The sequence below is a fragment of the Armigeres subalbatus genome, chromosome 1 (genome assembly GCF_024139115.2).
Source record: "Armigeres subalbatus isolate Guangzhou_Male chromosome 1, GZ_Asu_2, whole genome shotgun sequence".
In the NCBI taxonomy this organism is placed as follows: Eukaryota; Metazoa; Arthropoda; class Insecta; order Diptera; family Culicidae; genus Armigeres; species Armigeres subalbatus.
This window is the reverse complement of record NC_085139.1, coordinates 120,283,474-120,306,637: the sequence shown is the minus strand read 5'-3', so window position 1 is coordinate 120,306,637 and position 23,164 is coordinate 120,283,474. Positions and strand designations below refer to the sequence as shown.

The 23,164-nt window shown below is 42.1% G+C and overlaps 1 protein-coding gene across 4 annotated transcripts in view; it reads right to left on the bottom strand.

Annotated features, from left to right (window-relative positions):
- Window positions 1-23,164, bottom strand: part of LOC134205058 (solute carrier family 22 member 21) — a 217,320-nt gene that overhangs the window by 110,237 nt on the left and 83,919 nt on the right. For 2 of the 4 annotated variants that reach the window (XM_062679951.1, XM_062679949.1), the window contains exon 8: window positions 7,232-7,898. The exons of 1 other annotated variant lie outside the window; for it this stretch is intronic. In XM_062679951.1, the coding sequence (XP_062535935.1) occupies window positions 7,232-7,898 (667 nt within the window). Of the gene's footprint in view, window positions 1-7,231; window positions 7,899-8,097; window positions 8,784-23,164 lie in introns of those variants that run through there. One more of the 4 variants, XM_062679953.1, reaches the window with a different exon arrangement.

Sequence of the window (23,164 nt, the reverse complement as noted above, 5' to 3'; positions counted from 1 at the left end):
ATGATGTACGCCGTTCAGTTATTGCTTAAACAAATAGTAGGAAATTTGTGTCTTGAGCTTGAGCTTGATTGACTGCTCGTGTGCTTCTCCTATGACCAGATCAGCTGTTCTTGCAAGGAACCAACAGATTTGTGATTCTTGCTGATATTTCAAGTACTGGTGATCTCATTTTTAGTCATACTGGCTGCTCAGAATGCAAGTCAATGTAGGAAGGGGAGAAATAGATGCAATCACTACTCATAAGAATATACCTCTCACTTCACGAGTTCATGCGAATTTGTTGGAATTTCTGGGTTAGGTTAGAAGAGGTCTCTTGGTTAACGAGCTGCCAATGTGATAGATAGGAGAAGGTAACTGATGGAATTTCTAATTGGATGTAGGAAAGAGCTCTATAGTTCATTTCCAATTCTAGCAGATTGCTGTTAGAATACTCAAGTTGAAGGTATAGGAATAAATGGAAACGGTATGGAAGTTCATTTCCAGTCTGATTGCTAACATAGAAATAAAGAAAGATACGAAGTAGGAGAATGGAACGGATCTGGGATTGAACCCACGACCTCCTGCGTATGAGGCAGAAGCAGTAGCCATATGACTACCAAGCCCGCTTCTATAAACAAATAGTAGGAATTTTTGTAACATAAATGTATCGATAACATTCATAACGCTTTCATACGTTGCTTCAAATACATTATTACAAATAATTAGTAAAATCTTCGCATGGCGGCAGCTGCCGCATGAAGAGAATAACGGTACAAAATTCTTCGTTCTTCGATGTCTTTGGGACGTTTTGGTTACGACGAAAGCCTAACGTCATTGCGCGTCGATTGATGATGTGTAGAGGTATGGCAATGAAGACAATGCAACTCGTCGCTACTGTGACATTTCGTGCTATGACGATGACGATTGTCAGCCCTGAACTCAGCTATTCGATGAACACATCCCATAAAGCTTTAGAACCATTCGCCCCATGTTATTTTAATCACATTTAATTTTATTGTAATTGCAATTTCTACAAGTTCTATTATACGTGTTCATATTACCCAAATTTAGACAAATACTGCCTTGACATTGTAATGTGCACTATCTTACCGATTCGAATTTTGGATTGAAAAATTATAGGTTGCGTGACGAATTTTTGGGAGTAATTGAAAAATTTTGCAACTTTACACCATTTATACATATCCAGTGTTTCCAGAAGCCTATCCGCTTGCTCTTTTCTGCAATCATAGAAAAAAATCTATTTGGAGAATTTACACAACAATATGGCATTGCTCACCCGGAATGTCTAAATCTTGATAATTAAAAAAAAAATATCCGATGGCCAATACAAAAATGTCGGCTGGCAACCGTGATACGCTTGATCCGGCTTAGGCATATAACACCTTTATGTTGATAAGAAAAATATTTTGAGCTTTTTGGTGGAATGTCTTCACTTGTCGCATGAGACGAAGTTTATACAATCCAACTGAATTCCACCACTTAAATTGTATCTTGACAGATACACGTGGATAGCTCGACCTCAACAGTGAAGGCCGTCTTCAGTTAATCTTGTCAAGGTGTCAGTCAAGTCAAGGTACAAAGACACTGAAGACGGCCTTACTATTTAGCAAGGAATTCAAATTACGTATCTGTCAAGATACAATTAAGTGGTGGAATTCAATGGGATTGTATAAACCTTTATGTTGTTCATTACTATTAATATTACGTTACAGCTACCCCGTAATAATGCAGATTTTTAATTGGAGATTCTTCGTCGGCAAAATTTACGGCATAATAAGAAAGAAGAAGTTTCTTTTTCGTATGCCATATTCATCCTATACACCACGTTTAAGAATCTATTCGAAAAATCTTTTCTCAAGCACACTAAGGAACCGAGATGCACGTATTATTTGATTTGAAGTTTCACTGCTGACAAACACCTTTCTATATGTCCATTCAGTTAATGCTTCACATCAAGTCCTGAAAAATGTCGTGACGATTTATCCAACAGATTTACCTGCTTTTCACACATTTCAACAAAGGAAATCCATTTACCCAAACGTACGTTCGTTTCCCTTTTCCAGCTGGTAAAGCTTCTCATGCATATCCGACATTGACGACGACTACCCATTTTTGAATGCCGGAAACACACTGCGCTTCTCCAGGCTCTAGAGATTCAGTTATCCCTCTAATCCGAACCAACCCGAAAGAAGCCATTCAAGAACACTGGCACTTATATTTGAATGCTTTTGTCAGCATGATTTATTTTAATTAAATTTCAAGCAAAACTTCTGGTTCTGGTTCATTTTAAAATGTCATTTCGTCAGGAACGCTTCCAGATAGGATCTTTCCTGCAAAGGTAAGCAACGGCGATGAAGGTTGGAATTTCACAGTCTCTGCCTTCCGGAGGAATCAACCAAATTTTACACAGCCCCAACAGCTGCCCGCAATAATGGCTCAAGTCGTCTTCGGGATGACTGGCTTCGGTGTAGCTTAATTGCATCTACCAACATAGAAGTACCTGCCGGGATGATGCCGGGCTGGGTTGAGGCCATGACTGTTCACCACGACAGGGACGTAGCTCGACAGTAAACATGCTTGCACAATTGATGAACTTTTCCACCTTCCAACCAACCGACTTGGTGGAGGCAAACATTTATACGATACCTACCATACTGACGCTTGCTTGCAGGATCTGATTCTGGTTAAACGTGCCGGAGATCGGTGTGATGAGAAAACAGTACTGCACTTTATCTCGTTTTGTCAAAGTGGCACTCGTCAGATTTTGAAGTGCATATGGGGTTGTCGCTCGACGAGGTGGCTGCTATTTACCGAAAAGGAGAGGACCGTTGCGTTGACTGAACAGAGAGAGAACAGCAAAAGACAAGGTCCGATAACAATCAGTTTGAGAAAATGGGCCCACACTGACTGCAGGGTTCGATGCTTGGAAGCTCACAAAGTGGTCTACGGTCATACGAGCTGTGAGAATCAGTAATCCATCATTTGAACGAGTGGCTTATCAATTATTTTCTTTGCAATAGACTCTGTTTAGATGCCTGTTATGTAGGAAATTCTCTATTCCAAGTGCATATATCTGGAGGAATTTAAATTGACGCCAAATGTGTATTCCACAAACCTAGCAATGCTATTCTTATTTTTCTCAGACGCTATTAATCCGAATGAAATGTGAATCCAATCAACGGATGCTACAACATTCAAAATAAATTTAAATCTACATAATAATATTCAGAAACAATCAAAACCCAAATCATATGCAATGAAATGATAATTCGATTAAAACAAATAAAAAACAAAAGACAAATCAGTCAAAAACGAGATTCAAATTCAACTAAAGTATTAATCAATCCAAATCCAATCCAAATCCAATTTAAAATTCAACCAGAATCTAATCCAAATTCAATCCAAATCAGTCCAGAATTGCAAACCATATCCAGTCCAACGCCATGATCCAAATAAAATCAAATGCAATCCAAATCAATCAAATCCAATCCAAATCAATCAAATCCAATCCAAATCAATCCGAATCGAATCCAAATCCAATCCAAATCCAATTCAAATTCAATCCACATTTAATCCAAATCCAACCCAAATCCAATCCAAACCCAATCCAAATCCAATCCAAGTGCAAACCATATCCAATCCAACGCCAATCCAAATAAAATCCAAATGCAATCCAAATCAAATCCAAATCCAATCCAAATCCTATCCAAATCCAATCCGAATCGAATCCAAATCCAATCCAAATCCAATTCAAATTCAATCCACATTCAATCAATCAATCCAGTCAGGAACCAAACAATCAAACCAATCCAAATCCAATCCAAATCAATCCAAATCAATCCAAATCCAATCAAATCCAATCAAAGTCAATCCGAAATCGAATCAATCCAGGTCAAATCAATCAAATCCATTCAAATCAGGTCAAATCAATCAAATCAATCCAAATCCAATCCAAATCCAATCCAAATTCCAAATCCAAATCAATCCAAATCCAATCAAATCCAATCCAAATCCAATCCAAATCAATCCGAAATCAATCCAAATCAGTCCAAATCAGTCCAGATCAGTCAAGATCAAATCCGTCAGTCGATCAGATCCAAATCAATCAAATCAATCCAAATCAGTCCAAATCCAGTCAAATCAGTCCAGATCGGTCAAATCCAGTCAAATCCAGTCGATCCAAATCAATCGATCAAATCAATCCAGATCCAGTCAAATCAGTCCAGATCCAGTCAAATCCAGTCAAGATCCAGTCCAAATTGATCCAGATCAGGTCGAGTCAGTCCAAGTCAATCCAAATCAAATCCAGAATCGGTCCAAATCAGTCAAATCCAGTCAGATCCAGTCAGGTCAGTCCAGATCCAGTCCAGATCAGTCAAATTCGGTCCAAGTCAGTCAAGTCAGTCAGGTCAATCCAGGTCCAGTCAGAGTCAGTCCAGATCCAGTCCAGATCCAGTCAAGTCAGTCAGATCAAGTCCGATCAGTCAGGTCAGTCAAATCCAATCAAATCCAGTCCAAATCCAGTCAAATCCAGATCAGTCCGATCCAGTCAGATCGGTCCAAATCGATCCAAATCCAGTCAAGTCCAGATCAGTCAGGTCAGATCCAGTCAGATCCAGTCCAAATTAATCAGTCAAGTCAGTCCAGATCAGTCCAGATCAGTCAGATCAGTCAAATCGGTCAAATCAGATCCAGTCAGGTCAATCCAGATCCAGTCCAGATCCAGTCCGGTCAGTCAGATCAGTCCAGATCCAGTCCAGATCAGTCAGGTCGGTCCAAGTCAGTCAAATCGGTCAGATCAGTCCAAATCCAGTCAGATCAATCCAAATCCAGTCCAGATCCAGTCAGATCAGTCCAGGTCAGTCCAAATCCAGTCAAATCAATCAAGTCAGTCCAGATCCAGTCCAAATCCAATCCAAATCAGTCCAGATCCAGTCAGATCCAGTCCAGGTCAGTCCAAATCCAGTCAGATCAGTCCAGATCAGTCCAAATCCAGTCAGATCAGTCAGATCAGTCCAGATCCAATCCAAGTCAATCCAAATCAGTCCAGATCCAATCCAAATCCAGTCAGATCCAGTCCAGGTCAGTCCAGATCCAAATCAGATCCAGTCCAGATCAGTCAAATCAAATCAGTCCAGATCCAGTCCAAGATCAATCCAAATCCAGTCAAATTCAATCCAAATCAGTCCAGATCCAATCAAAATCAGTCCAAATCCAATCCATATCCAGTCCAAATCTAATATAAATCCAGTCCAGGTCAATCAAACCAGTCCAGGTCCAGTTCAAATCCAGTCAAAATCCAATCGGTCAAATCCAGTCCAGATCCAGTCAAATCCAGTCAAATCCAATCCTAATCAGTCCGGATCAAATCCAGATCAATCCAGATCTAATACGGATCAATCCAGATCAATACAAATCGAATCCAATTCAAATCCAGTCAAATCCAATCCAAGTCAATCGAAATCCAAGTCCAGATCAGTTAAATCCAGTCAAATCAGATCCAAATCGGTCAAATCAGTCAGATCCAGTCAGATCCAGTCCAAATCCAGTCAAATCAGTCCAAGTCAGTCAGATCCAGTCCAAATCCAGTCAAATCAGTCCAGATCAGTCCAAATCCAGTCCAAATCCAATCCAAGTCAGTCCAAATCCAATCCAAATCCAATCCAAATCAATCCAAATCCAATCCAAATCGAATCAAATCCAGTCCAAATCAGTCAAATCAATCAAATCCAGTCAAATCAATCCAAATCAATCCAAATCCAATCAAATCAATCCAAATCAATCAAATCAATCCCAAATCAATCCAAATCCAATCCAAATCAAATCAAATCCAATCCAAATCAAATCAAATCAATCAAATCAATCCAAATCAATCCAAATCCAATCAAATCAATCCAAATCAATCCAAATCAATCCAAATCAATCAAATCAATCAAATCCAATCCAAATCAATCCAAATCAATCCAAATCCAATCAAATCAATCCAAATCAATCAATCCAATCCAAATCAATCAAATCCAATCAAATCAATCCAAATCCAATCCAAATGCAATCCAATCCAAATCCAATCCAAATCCAATCCAAATCCAAATCTTATCATTTGTCAAAGCTACAGCTTCAGGAGCTACTGCTTCAGCTTCCAACGATCCATTTGATAATGGGACTTCAGGCTGTTGCCATTGCTTGTCTAAATGATTTGTTTGTTAATTTACAACCTGTACTCAAGCATACAAGTATAAATAATGAGTGTCAGGCCAATTGGCCGAATGCCGTTTGGCCGAACGCCATTTGGCCGAATATCGTTTGGCCGAACGGGTGGTTTGGCCTATTACCGTTTGGCCGAATAGTTAAAAAAATTAACCTCAAATTACGAATAGCGAAGAGTGAGGAATGAAACGTGAGTAATTAGAATGAAGAAGTGAGAAGTGAGATGTGAAAGTGTGAAGAGAAAAGTGAACAGAAAACTGAGAACAGAGAAATTTTTCCTTCTTTTTCCTTCTCTTTCCTTCTCCTTCCTTTTCCTTTTTCCTTCTTCTTCTTTTCCCTTCTTCCTTCTTTCCTTTTCATTCTCTGTTTTTCCTTCTTTCTTCTTCATTCCCCTTTCTTTCTGTTTTCTTCTTCATTCTTATTCCTTCTTCCTTTCCCCTTCTTCATTTTTCCTTCTTCCTTCTTTCTTCTTGTTCTATCTTCTTCCTTCTTCGTTTATGCTTCTTCCTTCTTCATTATTCCTTCTTCCTCTTCCTTCTTTCTTCTTCCTGTTTCCTTCTTCCTTCTTCTTTCTTCCTTCTTCCTTCTTCCTTCTTCCTGATTCCATCTTCCTTATCCCTTCTTCCTTCTTTCTTCTTCTTGCTTCCTTCTTCTTTCTGTCTTCTTCCTCTTCCTTCTTCCTTATTTCTTTTTCCTTCTTCCGCCTTCCTTCTTCCTTCTTCTTTCTTACTTCTTCCTTCTTTCTTCTTCCTTTTCCTTCTTTCTTCTTCTTTCTACCTTCTAGAATTTCAACTATTCGGCCAAACGGTATTTGGCCAGATGGCGTTCGTCCAAATGACCCTTTTGGCCAAATGGCATTCGGCCAAACGACATTCGGCCAAATTACCCTAAACCTAATAATTGGATCATCATTTTTTTTTGACAAAAGCTAATATTGATTAATATTCTAACGACAAACAAGAAAAGTTGTGAAATTTCTTTCTATTCACATTCAAAAAGTCAATCATTTTAACTATAACCATTTTTATCGTCTTTCACTATTTTCATCACATACACCGTTTAACCGCTTGCGCTCGGACATCTCACATTCTGCATCACCTGGTGCACTTGTTTTGGGCTTCTTGGGCAAAGACCAAAAACTGTGATTCTTGCCAAATTGTTGCGCTTGTTCGATCGTTTCCGGCAGCGATTGATGCAGCGTTTCTGGTAGAAGTGATGCACACACTGCTGCAACAGCTGATGTTCCTCCTATGACCAAAAACGGATATCGCACGTCGTACTCCGTTCCCAGGTAGACCACATACGGACCCAAAATGCCAACCAAATTGGACATGATGGCAGCGAAAGCCAGCCCCGTATTTCTCAAACAGGTTGGATAGATTTCAATAGACTGCAGGTTGACGGCGAAGAAGTTGATGCTGATGCAAAATTTGATGGCGACCGTGAGGGTGACGGTTATCGCTTCATACTCCGATTGACGGGCAATCATGTAAATTGGAATACAGATCACGGTGGCGACGAGAAAAGCCAACGAGTTGGACACCCGACGACCAAGCCTGTCCGATAGGTACTGACCGATTTTGTAGGCGGGCAGCTCAATGGCACTCTGCCACAGGAAGTTCAAGAACGGATTGCCATCCATTCGAGAGCTGAGCAGCATCACGGTGAAGTAGGTCAAACTGACGACCATCCTGGGGAAGATGAGAATTGATTAGTTTCCGGTAGGTTATTTATAAAGCTGATCATGAATCAGGATGCCACATCAAAAATTAAAGTCAAACGATTAATACAATTGTATAAACGTGATTTTGTAAAATGAGGTCAGTTGATTCATAAACAGCAGTTCAAAAATCAGCAGGGAGTCGGTCATCTTCAAGTAATATACGAATCTAAAATTGTTCTCTTTATTTACAATTAACTCAGTCTACCGAATATCGGCGCCATTGTCTTTGAGTCGCACGCCCTCCTCCATTTCCTGACCCAGCTCGTAACCTTCCCTTGGTTTCTTAGGAAGTGACCAGAACTTTTGCTGCTTTCCAAACTTCTGCGCTTGTTCGATTGTTTCCGGAAGCGACTGGTGAAGTGTTTCTGGCAAACACGAAGCACATGTAGCTCCGAATGCTGACATCAGTCCAATTACTATGAACGGATATCGTACGTCGTACTCCGTTCCGAGGTAGACCACATATGGTCCGAATATGCCGAACAAATTAGCCATAATGGCCGCAAAGGCTAGACCCGTTTGCCTCAAACACGTCGGATAGATTTCAATTGATTGCAGATTGACGGCAAAAAAGTTTATGCTGACGCAGAATTTGATGGCAATAGAAAGGGCGATGGCAGTGGATTTGAATTCGGCAACGCGAATGATGAACACAATCGGAATACAGATGAGCGATGCAGTCAGAAACGCCAGGGAATTGGAAGCCCGCCTGCCCAGCTTATCGGAAAGAATTTGACCGATTTTGTACGCCGGCAGTTCGATGGCACTCTGGAAGAGAAAATTGAGGAATGGGTTGCCATCCAGGCGGGAGCTCAGCAAGACCAGCGTGAAGTAGGTTATGCTGGCAACGATCCTGGAATGTGAAATTGTGATTTAGTGCTATTAGAATATGGAGTTCAGTTTTGCGTGTTCAATGGAGTCATATTTACCACATTCCTACGCATGAAGGGACAAAAGAACACAGACGACACAATTTAACATTGACACATTGAAGGTTAGTTAACAGTTACATATATGCATAGAATAACCAAGATAGCAGCTTTGAATACCAGCACTTCATGAACCAAAACCATAAATGATGCGTTACTTAGATGTGAAATGATGCTCTACAGTCCAACCTACAATCCTTGCATGCACACCTGTTTCAGCATTTTTTCCTATTTGTACTAATTAGTGATAAGAAAAAGAAAACTATAAATACATTACACTTCAATTTCGTCTTCTGTATAGAATTAAAATATTTGATAAGTATGTACGCATTTTCTTATTTGTTCTATTTGTGTGTTTCGGATTTTAAAACATTCGATTTTGGCAACTGTCGGTAAGATCTATGACCCATTCTCACCCCCATGAAGATACGGAATAGTTAAGCACCAGCTATTATGGCGTAATCGATACAGGGATAATTTTGAGAAACGACAAATCTGTTTGAACAATGTCTCAACTTGACAATTATTCTGATTTGATTCGGAAATTCGTTCAGCAACTAAATGGAATATTCTTCCAGGATTTGTTTTGCCTTTCTCGTATACAAAGTATTTTATTATTTCCTTTCGATATTCCATAAAAAATATCTTTCAATTACATTTCGCGATGTCAATAGGCATCATACCGGTGATGACGAATCGTGCGACACGGTACGGTACGCGCTCGCAACTTTTAGGCACACAAGCCTACACGTACTTTCTAACTTCGTTCTGTAGCAGTTATTACGCAGGGCCGTGCTGGCCCTCCATACCTCAGTATGGACAGAGCGTTACTAGCCAGAAGCTTCCGCTTGCTGGCATAAACCGCAGAGCTATTGGACATCATCCGGGACAATGCCACTATAGCTTTGGAGGAACGCTTGCAGGCGTGGCTACCAAATGTGAGCTTATCGTCGATTATTACCACCAAGTGTTTGATGAAGCGTTCAGAGGTGACCCTTATCACCGCTTGTTGCTCCGACTTTCGGTTGTTAACAAGGTTCGGAATAGCATCCGGTCCTGGCGCCTTACCTACACTAAGGGACTGTGGAATTCCCGCAAGTTCCAACACGGTTATTCTTCCCTCGTCGGCCACCCTGGCCCGTGGCAGCTCCACAAAGTGAGGTTAGGGACTTGGGTCATGACATGAGAAGAGCCCTGCGGTGATCCTCTCCAGCATCTCTGGAGACCGCTATGTGGGGGCCATCGCCCCACGTGCCTTGACCATTACGACCCTGTAGGCGTCACCCCATGGATTCTCGTTGGCCTCGAAGCAGGCTTTTTTGCTTGATCTAATCTCAGTCTTCAGAGCAGCTCTAGTAGTCACCCGTCGTTCAACACGCTCCTCTTCTGTGCATGCTCGATGCATTCGCATCCGTTCCCGTAGGCAGGAGCGGCGCTGGTTCGCAATTGCTTGAGTCCACCAGTAAGCCGGTGGCCTTCCTTTCCTAGGGTGGACTTTCCTAGGCATGGTGGCATCGCATACACGAGAGAGTACTGTTACCAGCTGCTCGCCGCTCATACCGAGAGAATTGTGCTCGCGGCGGAGCGCTTCCTTAAACACCTCGTCGTCGAAGTATGATGTCTTCCACATACGAGGGCTAGGCCTCGCCCCTTCTTCCGTCCGCAGAATGCTGGTCGTATAGTCGATACTGTAGCGAACCGCCAGGTGGTCGCTGTGAGTGTAGCCATCATATACCCTCCAGTTCGAACTACTCGTTTGGCCAGGGCTCCAGAACGTAACGTCGATAATCGACTCGGCCCCGTTCCAGCTGTAGGTACTTTTGGTACCGACATTGACGAAATCCACATCCAGCATGGCCAGTAATTCCAGCAGGATTTGCCCCCGTTGATTCGTGGAACGGCTTCCCCATTTCACGGCTCAAGCGTTGAAGTCCCCCGCTACCACCACCGGCCTACGCCCCATCAAGTTAGCCGTCAAACAATTTAGCATACGACCATCGAGGAGGCGCATATCACCGCCATTTTAGACCCATCGGTGACCCAATTACCGTTCCTGGAGAATACCCGGTAAGAATCCGCTATGATGGCGATATCCGTCCCCATTCAGCAACTGCCTGACACAGCAGTTTCTGGGCTGCATCACAATTGTTTACGTTCAGCTGCGTTACCTGTACTGTGATTTTTCAGCACGCTTAAACGCCGGGCACATCGAACCTCCCATGGGGTGCTTGCTGTTCACAGCTTTGCTGGAAAAAATCAAACACTTGGGAGGGTTCGTGCAGCATTGTGCCTTATGTCCCTCCAATCCGCAGCATCGGCAGAGCTTGCTTCTGTCAGGGTCTTTACTGTCCCAATTCTTATGCCCCGCTCCTAGGCACTTGAAGCAAACTTCGAGTTTCTCGTATATGCCCATAGGGCACACCGACCATCCCACCTTGACGCTCCCCAACTTGACTACCTTGGAGGCGTCCGCTGCAGATAGCCGAACCAATGCTACCTGCGTCCCTGCCGGACCTTTCCGTAGCCGAATGGCTGCGGTGGGCGTCTCCACTTCATACTGTCGCCGCAGTGCCGTGACGAGCTCTTTGACTTCGGTGATCTCGTCCAAGTCTTTAGCCCTTAGATTCACCTCCGTCGTCAGTGCCCTCACCTTGACCGTCTCGCCTAGGGCTTCCTCCGTCAACTTCTTGTAGGCGGCGCCCTTTTGCGAGACGCCCGCTTCAGCTCGAGGATCATCTCGCCCGTCCGGGTACGTCTTATTCGACGTACGCCGGCGCCGAGTTCACCGAGCTTGACGTCACTCCTCATCGCCTATAAGACGTCCGAGTACTTGCCTCGTCCGTTTTGATTACTAGGGCATCGCTCCTGGAGCGATTGGCGCTTACCCTAGACTTCTTGCTACCCTCATTCGCATTCCTCTTGTTCTTGAGCAGAGTCCAGGAGGCGTCATCCCCCTCTATTTCCCTGGTCTGGAGCGACTGAGTGCTCTCAGCCTGCCGTAATCCCTTAGGACCTTTCCAGATCCTCCCTCCCCCGGTTTCGGAGGTACCTGGCCGGGATTCAGCTTCCCAGTACCACTATCCTTGTTTGGGGTAGTAACCCTCCACGTTTTGCAGCGGCCCCCAGGGAGCTCATCCCCTGGAGACTGTCTCCCCCTTTTTTGTGTCTGCTCCGTTGGAACAGTCACCCCCGACGTGCCCGCGAATACTTGAGCCTCCGTCTGGGTAGACTTTGGCACCACCGTCTTCGCTGGTACGCCCTCGGTTGAGTCGACCTTGCGCGAGTCCGCGAATCCTTGGGCCTCAGTCTGGGTAGACCTCGACTCCATGGATTTCACGGGTTTACACTTGGTCGTCCCGACCGCCCTCTCCAGCTTGGAGTCCAACAACAACTTTCGAAGTTTCAGCAAGCTCCTCTTGAGGTCCTTACTGATATTATGCTTCGATGACGCAAAGTCGATGATGGCGTCCAGCTGTTCCGTCGCCACCTCGAAGGCCGAAAGCCCATCGCGTTTCCGGTTCATCGCCCCCACAAGCCATGGGCCGTCCATAACCTCTACCGGCGTAGCCGAGGATAAGGTTAAGTGACCCACGCTAGCGCTGCGCATCGAGCTGCCGACTATTGCCTCTGGCCTCCTAGGCGGAGACCTGAACAACCCACCTCTTACGAAGGGGTTGTCGCCTACATCACTATCACTAATTGAAGAAGAATTGACTTGGTTTCTATTTTGGTCCCACGAGTTGCTCGGGAAAAAAAGTCCACCATGCCAGAGCCAAGCATGACGCGGTAAGGGACAATTACTGTGGAGGGTGCCCAGGTACCCCACAGGCTCCGTTAAAGGCCTAGCTCATTATTTCACCCCCTGGCTATGTATCAAATGTATGGAACCGCTGTCCTGTTATATGAAGCAACTTCACCGGACGGAAGTTTGCAGAAAATAGTAGATTCCAGCGTTTAATTTGGGATTTTGCTCAGGGGTCCATTATACGCACGGGGTCCACTACTAGCACTCACTCCCTAATAGCCGAAATGTAGGCAATTTACAGTAAAAGTGCAATTTCAACATTGGCTGGGAAATTGAATTTTTCAATAGTTAAATGAATTGAATCAATTGTTTACAATAGTTGTATAGAATTTTAGAGAATTTACTGATCGACTCATACCAAAATCCCCGAATCCGTTAAAAACGGATGAGTTATTGGTCGGTCCCAAATACGAAACTTTGGAATGACCCCCACGCATACCAGGAATGACAATATTATGGAACTGTGATGAACATCCGATCTGTCTTCACAGGGTTCTAATACAAGTACTCCCCTTTCTGGAAATCATGCGGTCAAAATATTCTATTGGTGAAATTTTGAGAAAAATAAGTAGGGGAAATGACGGCTTTGGCAGGTTTTGTTCTATTATTGTCAGGGGGTTTCTATAATTATGCTCAAATTTAGCCCAAATAATCTTTGCATATCAAAGAATATTGTGGCTAAATTTCATAAAATTTGGTCAACAAAAACCCCCCTGACAATAATAGAACAAAACCTGCCAAAGCCGTCATTTCCCCTACTAAGAGTTTTGATAATTTTTAGTTAAAATTGCCCAAGTTTTCCAATCAACTTCGTAAAATATGTGTTGTTTGAGCCGCAGTTACTACATGCAACTTTACTATAATATAGTAAATTAAATTATAATTAGAGTATAAACAAACATTTATATGTTAATTTCTAGTGATATAAGTAGGCAACGTGTAGCAGTCAGGAAAAGTGTATAATTTTGTATAAAGTTTATTATAATTAAGGTAGATTGTAAGCATTTCCGTCTTTCAATCGCCAATAAACTGTACATATTTGTCCCTTGACGTATGAAAACGGGCACTATCAATCAGCCAAGCTCTCCAAGGTCGAAGCCATTTGTTTTCTGGATAAGGTGGGAAAGGGATAGCAGCGCGACGATTTTGTCAAATTATCAATCGTGCCGATAAAGTCACGACTGTACACAAAGGGGTCGGGAAATGACGTACTTCCGGTTGTGTCCGGTGGGACTTCCTTAATCTGAGGATCCACAGACTCGATCATTTCGTCCGTGACTTTCCGTAAAGTTAGAAGTGTTCGCGTTTGTTAGCTAGTGTTTCGTTTGCTAAAAGTAGGTCCTATTAGTGACGTTAAATGTAATTGATTAATTAAATAATTGTTCGTTCAACAGTAGGTTAAAGTTAAGTGTGCGGTGTGGAATTGTGTGCGATAGTGGAAATCAAAGCCAAGATAGAAGGTAATCCATCGTGCTCTAATTGTGCTAGTTGTGCCTGTGCTTATTTGTTCGTCTAGCCATATTGGCTTGGGCTTCTCACCCGCAGAATTTCCACGCACCCAAGCGCGATACCTGTTCCCCCAACGGACGGAAAATTCCCGACCACCGACTACCCGTCGGAAGTAGACTGGTCCGTCACCATACCGGTCTAAGGGAGCTCTGGGGACTTCCACGTGGACGAAGTCCACCAGCCGGTTAATCCAACTGCCGGCAAAGCAAGCAACCGCCATCGCTTCATTGAGCAGCGATCGCCAGGAGCATCGACCCTACCCGTAGGTCATCGACTGTAGTAAGTCGCATCGAATCGGTGAGTCTCAATCCAAGTCTATTTTTTCATGGAGTGCGGCGTCCGAGGAAGGCGCCGCGGAAAGATATTTTTGCCAGTCTTAGACTGAGGACCCGTGAAAGTGCTATTAAAGCAAAATCGAGAAATCGCGAGTTGGAGTGGAAAGCTCATCAACCGCTCAAATCTGTCGTCATCCGTGAAAAGCGTGCGTGAGCCCATTTTCGCCAACACATAAATTCCCACCTAATACGGAGCGCAGAATGACGAGAAACTGAACTTTCGATAATCCGTGACGTCACATAACATGTAAAGCACAGAGCACCAGAGAGTAGAAAATAGGATATAGAAAACCGCACACAAGCTAGAGATAGGCAATAGAACGAACACCAACACATAAACCAATGCGATCTCACCCCCCCCCCCATGAGTATGTGTATCTTCAGTAATGTAAGCAAATAAACTGTTCCGTACATGTAAATAAAGCTTTGATTATGCCGTCCCTAGCTATTAATTAATTGTGTTTAACGTCATTCCGGTCTGTTGTAGTTTTCGGTTTCGTCCTCTATGTGTTGAGTTTGACTGAGTATGTTGTTTTGCTTCCAACTTTGTGGGAGACGAATAGATGAACCGAGAGAGTCGACCGATGATGATAGGCGCACTCACACTTAGAGTGTATTAGGTGTGGTGGGCTCTCACCGTCTCTCTGAGTGGCATCGTGGCTGTAAAGCATGCTGCGATAATTAGGGTGATACCGTTTGGCAAGATTTAGTTCGTAGCCAGTTGGAACGATCCGTAAATCCTATCTGGAAAATAAATGGACTCGCCCTTTGGGAGTCTCATCCGGGCAAATTAACTTGGGCCGTGGTCTCCTTAATGGAGTGGCGCTTAAGCCACGTGCTTTTGATACGGATCGCTCCGTGTCGGCTACAAACGGTAGCAAATTTCACTATCAAATGATAGTTAGCATATCATTCACAAAGTTTAAAAAAAAATCTTCGAAAGTGAAACCAGTGTACAAAACGATAAGCATTATTATCAAACAGCATTTCATTCCGTTTTATGATGAACAAAATTCAATATATCCGAAAGTTCTTTGTTTAAATTGTTATGCCATAGTTTACCGGCGCTCAAAAGGCAAGATTTCACTCCACAATTACTGCAAGGGTGAATTTATGAAAACAAGAAGCTCATCTGATCACAATAATTGCCATAACTGCAAAATTGCGCGACAAACTATTTTTCCCAAGCAATCGAAACGCTTTTCAAAGTCAAGACCGATGTGTGTAACTGTGTACGAAGTGATATGGAAATGCTAATATCATCTTCCAAACTTAGACGTACATGTTCATGATAGAATTGGAGGCGAAAGATTTCCGTTAGGATACGGCAGGCATGAAGAATGTTTTATAGAAGTCGATTTGAAAGCGAGCGCAGGGCAATATTTGTGATGGCACATATGGCACGACCTTCCTTCTGCCAAACTCCCGTATGAATGGGGAGGGGAGAATATCAGTGTGGAAGCTGATATATCTCCACTGGCTACGAAGTGTTTATCAGAAGTTTCCCCTGGCAAGTCACATGCATGTTCAAAGCGGTCCAAATTACAGAATTTATCAAATATGGCTGAACCTTGTAAGGACCAACTCACAGCAAAGCTCATCTAAAAAAAATATACCCTCAGAAGATGGAAACCTTTCGTTTTCCAATGAGCACGGCAAGGCAACACGAGTTGTAAATAGTGTTACAGAGAAAAAAGAAAAGTCTACACAGTTTTCTCACGAGAATGTATTTGCATGGAAGACCGATTTAAATTGAAGCATCAAGTTTTGTCTTACTGGGTTGGTTGAGTACGTCAAGGCCAGGCGCAATGTTGGGCGGGCTAAATTCAAAGTTGGTATTGACGGAGGACAAGGATTACTGAAAATAACTTTGAATATAGAGGATGAAGATGATGCAGAGAAGTTGCCAAGGTTCAAAAACACAGGTGTTCGTCGTATATTTCTGATTGCTTTGGCACCGAATATTCAAGAAAATTATGAGAATTTTCACGAAATATGGGTTAATCATTTTAAACTCCATTTTGAATGCTGTAGTCGCGTATAATAGTAGCCATATTTAATTCATTTAACAAAATTGTAACCTTTCAAACATCATTGAATTTTGACAAAATAGCTTAACAACTATTATTGAAGTATGTACTGAAAAAAGCCGAAATGTTTCTTTTTTGTACATTATAAGAATTGTATTTTGATTTTATAACTTATTATATATAAGCCCATAATCCGATCCGGCCAGTTTTCAATAGAAAATAATGGGACAAGACAAGAATTCGCATTCCCTGTCGAATGCGAATTCTTTATTGCGAGAAAATAGGTTGAAGATAAATGCCAAAAAAGTAAGTTGGACTTTTGCGCACATACACACACATACACACACCCTTTGAAGCATTACTTTCTGGTTGTACCGAAGGGACTGTGGGCTTGGCGGCAATGGAAACGGTTTAGCGGGTCGGGGATGAAGTCCTGCCTCCCTCGGTGATCCCTAACCCCGCACTTCCTGGTCAACCCAGGATGTCTGTTGAGCAGATTCCCCCTTAATTGTTTAGGAAGAAAAAAACACACATACACACACACATTCATAACCTCAATTCTAGAAGCTGAGTCGATCAGTTTTTAGAAGTTTTTAGTGTTTTGCCTTTCTCGTATACTAAGTATACGGTAAAGGCTATATGATCGCTCCAAAAACAAACTTTTTATAGAAGGCCCGGAGACCCATAGTGTTATATACCAATCGACTCAGTTCGACGAATTGAGGTGATGTCTGTGTGTGTGTGTGTGTGTGTGTGTGTGTGTGTGTGTGTGTGTGTGTGTGTGTGTGTGTGTGTGTGTGTGTGTGTGTGTGTGTGTGTGTGTGTGTGTGTGTGTGTGTGTGTGTGTGTGCAAAACTACTAAAAAAATGTCTGCACTTATCCTTAACCGATTTGCTCGCAACAAGTCGCATTCGACGCAGAATCCTGGCCCATTGTTTCCTATTTGAAATTGGCCAGATCGGACTATGGGATCGAGAGTTATGGCCAAAATACAAATTCATACGAAAAAATAGCGTAAAAAATGTCACTCATTTTTCGGGCACTTATTGTCAACCGATTTGCTCGCAACAAGTTGCATTCGACGCAGAATCCTGTCCCATTGTTTCCTATTTGAAATTGGCCAGATCGAACTATGGGATCGAGAGTTATGGCCAAAATACAAATTCATACGAAAAAATCGCGTAAAAAATGTCACTCATTTTTCGGGCACTTATTGTCAACCGATTTGCTCGCAACAAGTTGCATTCGACGCAGAATCCTCTCCCATTGTTTCCTATTTGAAATTGGACAGATCGGACTATGGGATCGAGAGTTATGGCCAAAATACAAATTCATACGAAAAAATCGCGTAAAAAAGGTCACTCATTTTTCGGGCACTTATCCTCAACCGATTTGCTCGCAACAAGTTGCATTCGACGCAGAATCCTGTCCCATTATTTCTTATTTGAAATTGGCCAGATCGGACTATGAGATCGAGAGTTATGGCCAAAATACAAATTCATACGAAAAAATCGCGTAAAAAATGTCACTCATTTTTCGGGCACTTATTGTCAACCGATTTGCTCGCAACAAGTTGCATTCAACGCAGAATCCTCTCCCATTGTTTCCTATTTGCAATTGGACAGATCGGACTATGGGATCGAGAGTTATGGCCAAAATACAAATTCATACGAAAAAATCGCGTAAAAAATGTCACTCATTTTTCGGGCACTTATTGTCAACCGATTTGCTCGCAACAAGTTGCATTCGACGCAGAATTCTGCCCCATTGTTTCCTATTTGAAATTGGCCAGATCGGACTATGGGATCGAAAGTTATGGCCAAAATACAAATTCATATGACAAAATCGCGTAAAAAATGTCACTCACTTTTCGGGCACTTATCCTCAACCGATTCGCTCGCAACAAGTTGCATTCGACGCAGAATTCTGCCCCATTATTTCCTATTTGAAATTGGCCAGATCGGACTATGAGATCGAGAGTTATGGCCAAAATACAAATTCATACGAAAAAATCGCGTAAAAAATGTCACTCATTTTTCGGGCACTTTTTGTCAACCGAATTGCTCGCAACAAGTTGCATTCGACGCAGAATCCTCTCCCATTGTTTCCTATTTGAAATTGGACAGATCGGACTATGGGATCGAGAGTTATGGCCAAAATACAAATTCATACGAAAAAATCGCGTAAAAAATGTCACTCATTTTTCGGGCACTTATCCTCAACCGATTTGCTCGCAACAAGTTGCATTCGACGCAGAATCCTGTCCCATTGTTTCCTATTTGAAATTGGCCAGATCAGACTATGGGATCGAAAGTTATGGCCAAAATACAAATTCATATGACAAAATCGCGTAAAAAATGTCACTCACTTTTCGGGCACTTATCCTCAACCGATTCGCTCGCAACAAGTTGCATTCGACGCAGAATCCTGCCCCATTGTTTCCTATTTGAAATTGGTCAGATCGAACTATGGGATCATAAGTTATGGCCAAAATACAAATTCCACTCATTTTCCGGGCACTTATTCTCAATCGATTTGCTCACAACAAGTTGCATTCGACGTAGAATCCTGTCCCGTTGTTTCCTATTGAAAATTGGCCAGATCGGACTATGGGATCGAAAATTATACCATTTTTGCCTTTCTCGTATACTAAGTATACGGTAAAGGCTATATGATCGCTCCAAAAACAAACTTTTTATAGAAGGCCCGGAGACCCATAGTGTTATATACCTATCGACTCAGTGCGACGAATCGAGGTGGTGTCTGTCTGTGTGTGTGTGTGTGTGTGTGTGTGTGTGTGTGTGTGTGTGTGTGTGTGCAAAACTACTCAACAAAATGTCACTCATTTTTCAGGCACTTATCCTCAACCGATTTGCTCGCAACAAGTTGCATTCGACGCAGAATCCTGTCCCATTGTTTCCTATTTGAAATTGGCCAGATCGGACTATGGGATCGAGAGTTATGGCCAAAATACAAATTCATTTGAAAAAATCGCGTAAAAAATGTCACTCATTTTTCGGGCACTTATCCTCAACCGATTTGCTCGCAACAAGTTGCATTCGACGCAGAATCCTGTCCGATTATTTCCTATTTGAAATTGGCCAGATCGGACTATGGGGTCGAAAGTTATGGCCAAAATACAAAATCATACGAAAAAATCGCGTACAAAATGTCACTAATTTTTCGGGAACTTACCTTCAACCGATTTGCTCGCAACAAGTTGCATTCGACGCAGAATCCTGTCTCATTGTTTCCTATTTGAAATTGGCTGGATCGGACTATGGGATCAAAAGTTATGGCCAAAATACAAATTCGAACGAAAAAATCGCTATGGGATCGGAAGTTATGGCCAAAATACAAATTCATACAAAAAAACCGCGTAAAAAATGTCACTCATTTTTCGGGCACTTATTCTCAACCGATTTGCTCGCAACAAGTTGCATTCGACGCAGAATCCTGTCCCATTGTTTCCTATTTGAAATTGGCCAGATCGTACTATGGGATGGAAAGTTATGGCCAAAATACAAATTCATACAAAAAAATCGCGGAAAAATGTCACTTATTTTTCGGGCACTTATCCTCAACCAATTTACTCGCAACAAGTTGCATTCGACGCAGAATCTTGTCTCATTGTTTCCTATTCGAAATTGGCCATATCGGACTATGGGATCGAAAGTTATGGCCAAAATACAAATTCGAACGAAAAAATCACGTAAAAAATGTCACTCATTTTTCGGGCCTTTTTCCTCAACCGATTTGCTCGCAACAAGTTGCATTCGACGCAGAATCTTGTCCCATTGTTTCTTATTTGAAATTGGCCAGATCGGACTATGGGATCGAAAGTTATGGCCAAAATACAAATTCGAACGAAAAAATCGCGTAAAAAATGTCACTCATTTTTCGGGCACTTATCCTCAACCGATTTGCTCGCAACAAGTTGCATTCGACGCAGAATCTTGTCCCATTGTTTCCTATTTGAAATTGGCCAGATCGGACTATGGGATCGGAAGTTATGGCCAAAATACAAATTCGAACGAAAAAATCGCGTAAAAAATGTCACTCATTTTTCGGGAACTTATCCTCAACCGATTTGCTCGCAACAAGTTGCATTCGACGCAGAATCCTGTCCCATTATTTCCTATCTGAAATTGGCCAGATCGGACTATGGGATCGGAAGTAATGGCTAAAATACAAATTCATACGAAAAAACCGCTGAAAAAAATGTCACTCATTTTTCGGGCACTTATTCTCAACCGATTTGCTCGCAACAAGTTGCGTTCGACGCAGAATCCTGTCCCATTGTTTCCTATTTGAAATTGGCCAGATCAAACTATGGGATCGAAAGTTATGGCCAAAATACAAATTCATACAAAAAATCGCGTAAAAAATGTCACTCATTTTTCGGGCACTTATCCTCAACCGATTTGCTCGCAACAAGTTGCATTCGACGCAGAATCCTGTCCCATTATTTCTTATTGAAAATTGGCCAGGTCGGACTATGGGATCGGAAGTTATGGCCAAAATACAAATTTATACGTAAAAATCGCGTAAAAAATGTCACTCATTTTCGGGCACTTATCATCAACCGATTTGCTCGCAACAAATTGCATTCCACGCAGAATCCTTTCCCATTATTTCTTATTGAAAATTGGGCAGGTAGGACTATGGGATTGGAAGTTATGGCCAAAATACAAATTTATACGTAAAAATCGCGTAAAAAATGTCACTCATTTTTCGGGCACTTATCCTCAACCGATTTGCTCGCAACAAATTGCATTCGATGCAGAATCCTTTCCCATTGTTTCCTATCAAAAATTGACCAGGTTGGACTATGGGATCGGAAGTTATGGCCAAACCACCTTTTTTTAATAGAAAAATCAGAAAAGAAAAATGTCACCTATTTTTCGGACACCTAACCTTGATCGATTTACACGCAACAAGTTGCATTCGACGCAGATTCCTGTTCCATTGTTTCCTATTGAAAATTGGCCAGATCGAAATATGGGATCGGAAGCTATGGCCGAAACACCATTTTGCCTTTTGTTTACAAAGTATACAAAAGGCTAAATGTTCGCTCAAAACCAAACTTTACAGAAGACCTGGAGACCCATAGTGTTATATACCAATCGACTCAGCTCGATGAACTGAGATGATGTCTCTGTGTGTGTATGTATGTGTGTGCGCGCACCAAAAGTGCGAAAAGTTTAGCTCACTTTTTTGGTACTTATCCTCAACCGATTTACTTGCAACAAATTCCATTCGACGCGGGATCCTGTCGTTTTGTTTTCTATTGAAAATTTGGTAGATCGGACTATGGGCACAAAAATTATGGCCAAAATGCTTTAGCGCGTAAAAAGTCTAGCTCATTTTTAATGCACTTACCCTCAATCGATTTACTCACAACAAATTGCATTGGACGCGGAATCCTATTCTATTATTTTCTATTGAAAATTGGCCAGCTTGGACCTTAGAAAATATGGCCAAAATACTTTTTGCCTTTCTTGTGCTACAAAGTTGTACCGAAAGGCTATTATTTCTCTCCGAAAACGAACCATCGGATGCTTCCACACTGATACACTTCCCTCCCTCTTCATACGGGAGTTTAACAGAAGGACGGTCATGAGATTCATATCATAACAAATATTGCCCTCCGCTCGCTCGATGGGAATGACATTTCCGTTTTCTTTTTGTGTAGTTAGAGCTTCAGTTTAACAAACATCCAAATGTGATATACTTAAAATATATAACTGGGTAAAATAAAACAGGGGTATGTACATCAAAAGATTGGACAAGGAAAAAATTGTCGAAATTCTTATTAGCATATTGTAGATCAAGTTGAAAACCGAACCGAGATCTCGCGTTCTCAACTGGATCTACAATATCTTCTTGAAATAATCCGATTTTCAAGTTTTTCCGGCCTAGAAGTTTTTCTTTTTACTCTTAGCTACTAGCTCATCTACTTTCAAGCAAACACATTTTACGAAGGTCGAGAAAGGCACCATCACCGCTAGGTGGATTAATCTGGGTTTTATGAAAAATCGCTAAAAAATGTCACTCATTTTTCAGGCACTTTTCCTCAACCGATTTGCTAGCATTAAATTGCATTCGACGCAGAATGTCTCAAATTTTCTTATTGAAAATTAGCCAGATCGGACTATGGGCTTAGATGTTATGGTCAAATTACTATTTATTGTGAAAAAGAGTTCAAAAAAGTCTAGCTCACTTTCTTAGCACTTAGTCTTCATCTATTCCCCAAGCAACACAATTTCAACAAATCTGCACACCTAAAAATATTCATGTAATTTTAGGTGTTGTGACGCTGACATATACGAGCGTCATTTTTGACGTAAAATTAGGTGATACTTTAATTTTACATCACAACTTTATTGACAAAAAAATGAAAGGGTTGGAACGAGAATCGAACATAAGCCCGCTGAGTGAGAGCCCAACACCTTACCACTCAGCTATCTTCGTTCCTTGAAAGAAGGGTGATCGAAGTAAAACATGTTCCACGACTTGCACTGAACAAGTTTTTTACTGTCATCGACTGCTTGTGCGTTAGGTGCGTCGCATCGGGTGCTGTGTTTAGGTTCCGTGACATGTAATTTTCAATCACATGACAATGA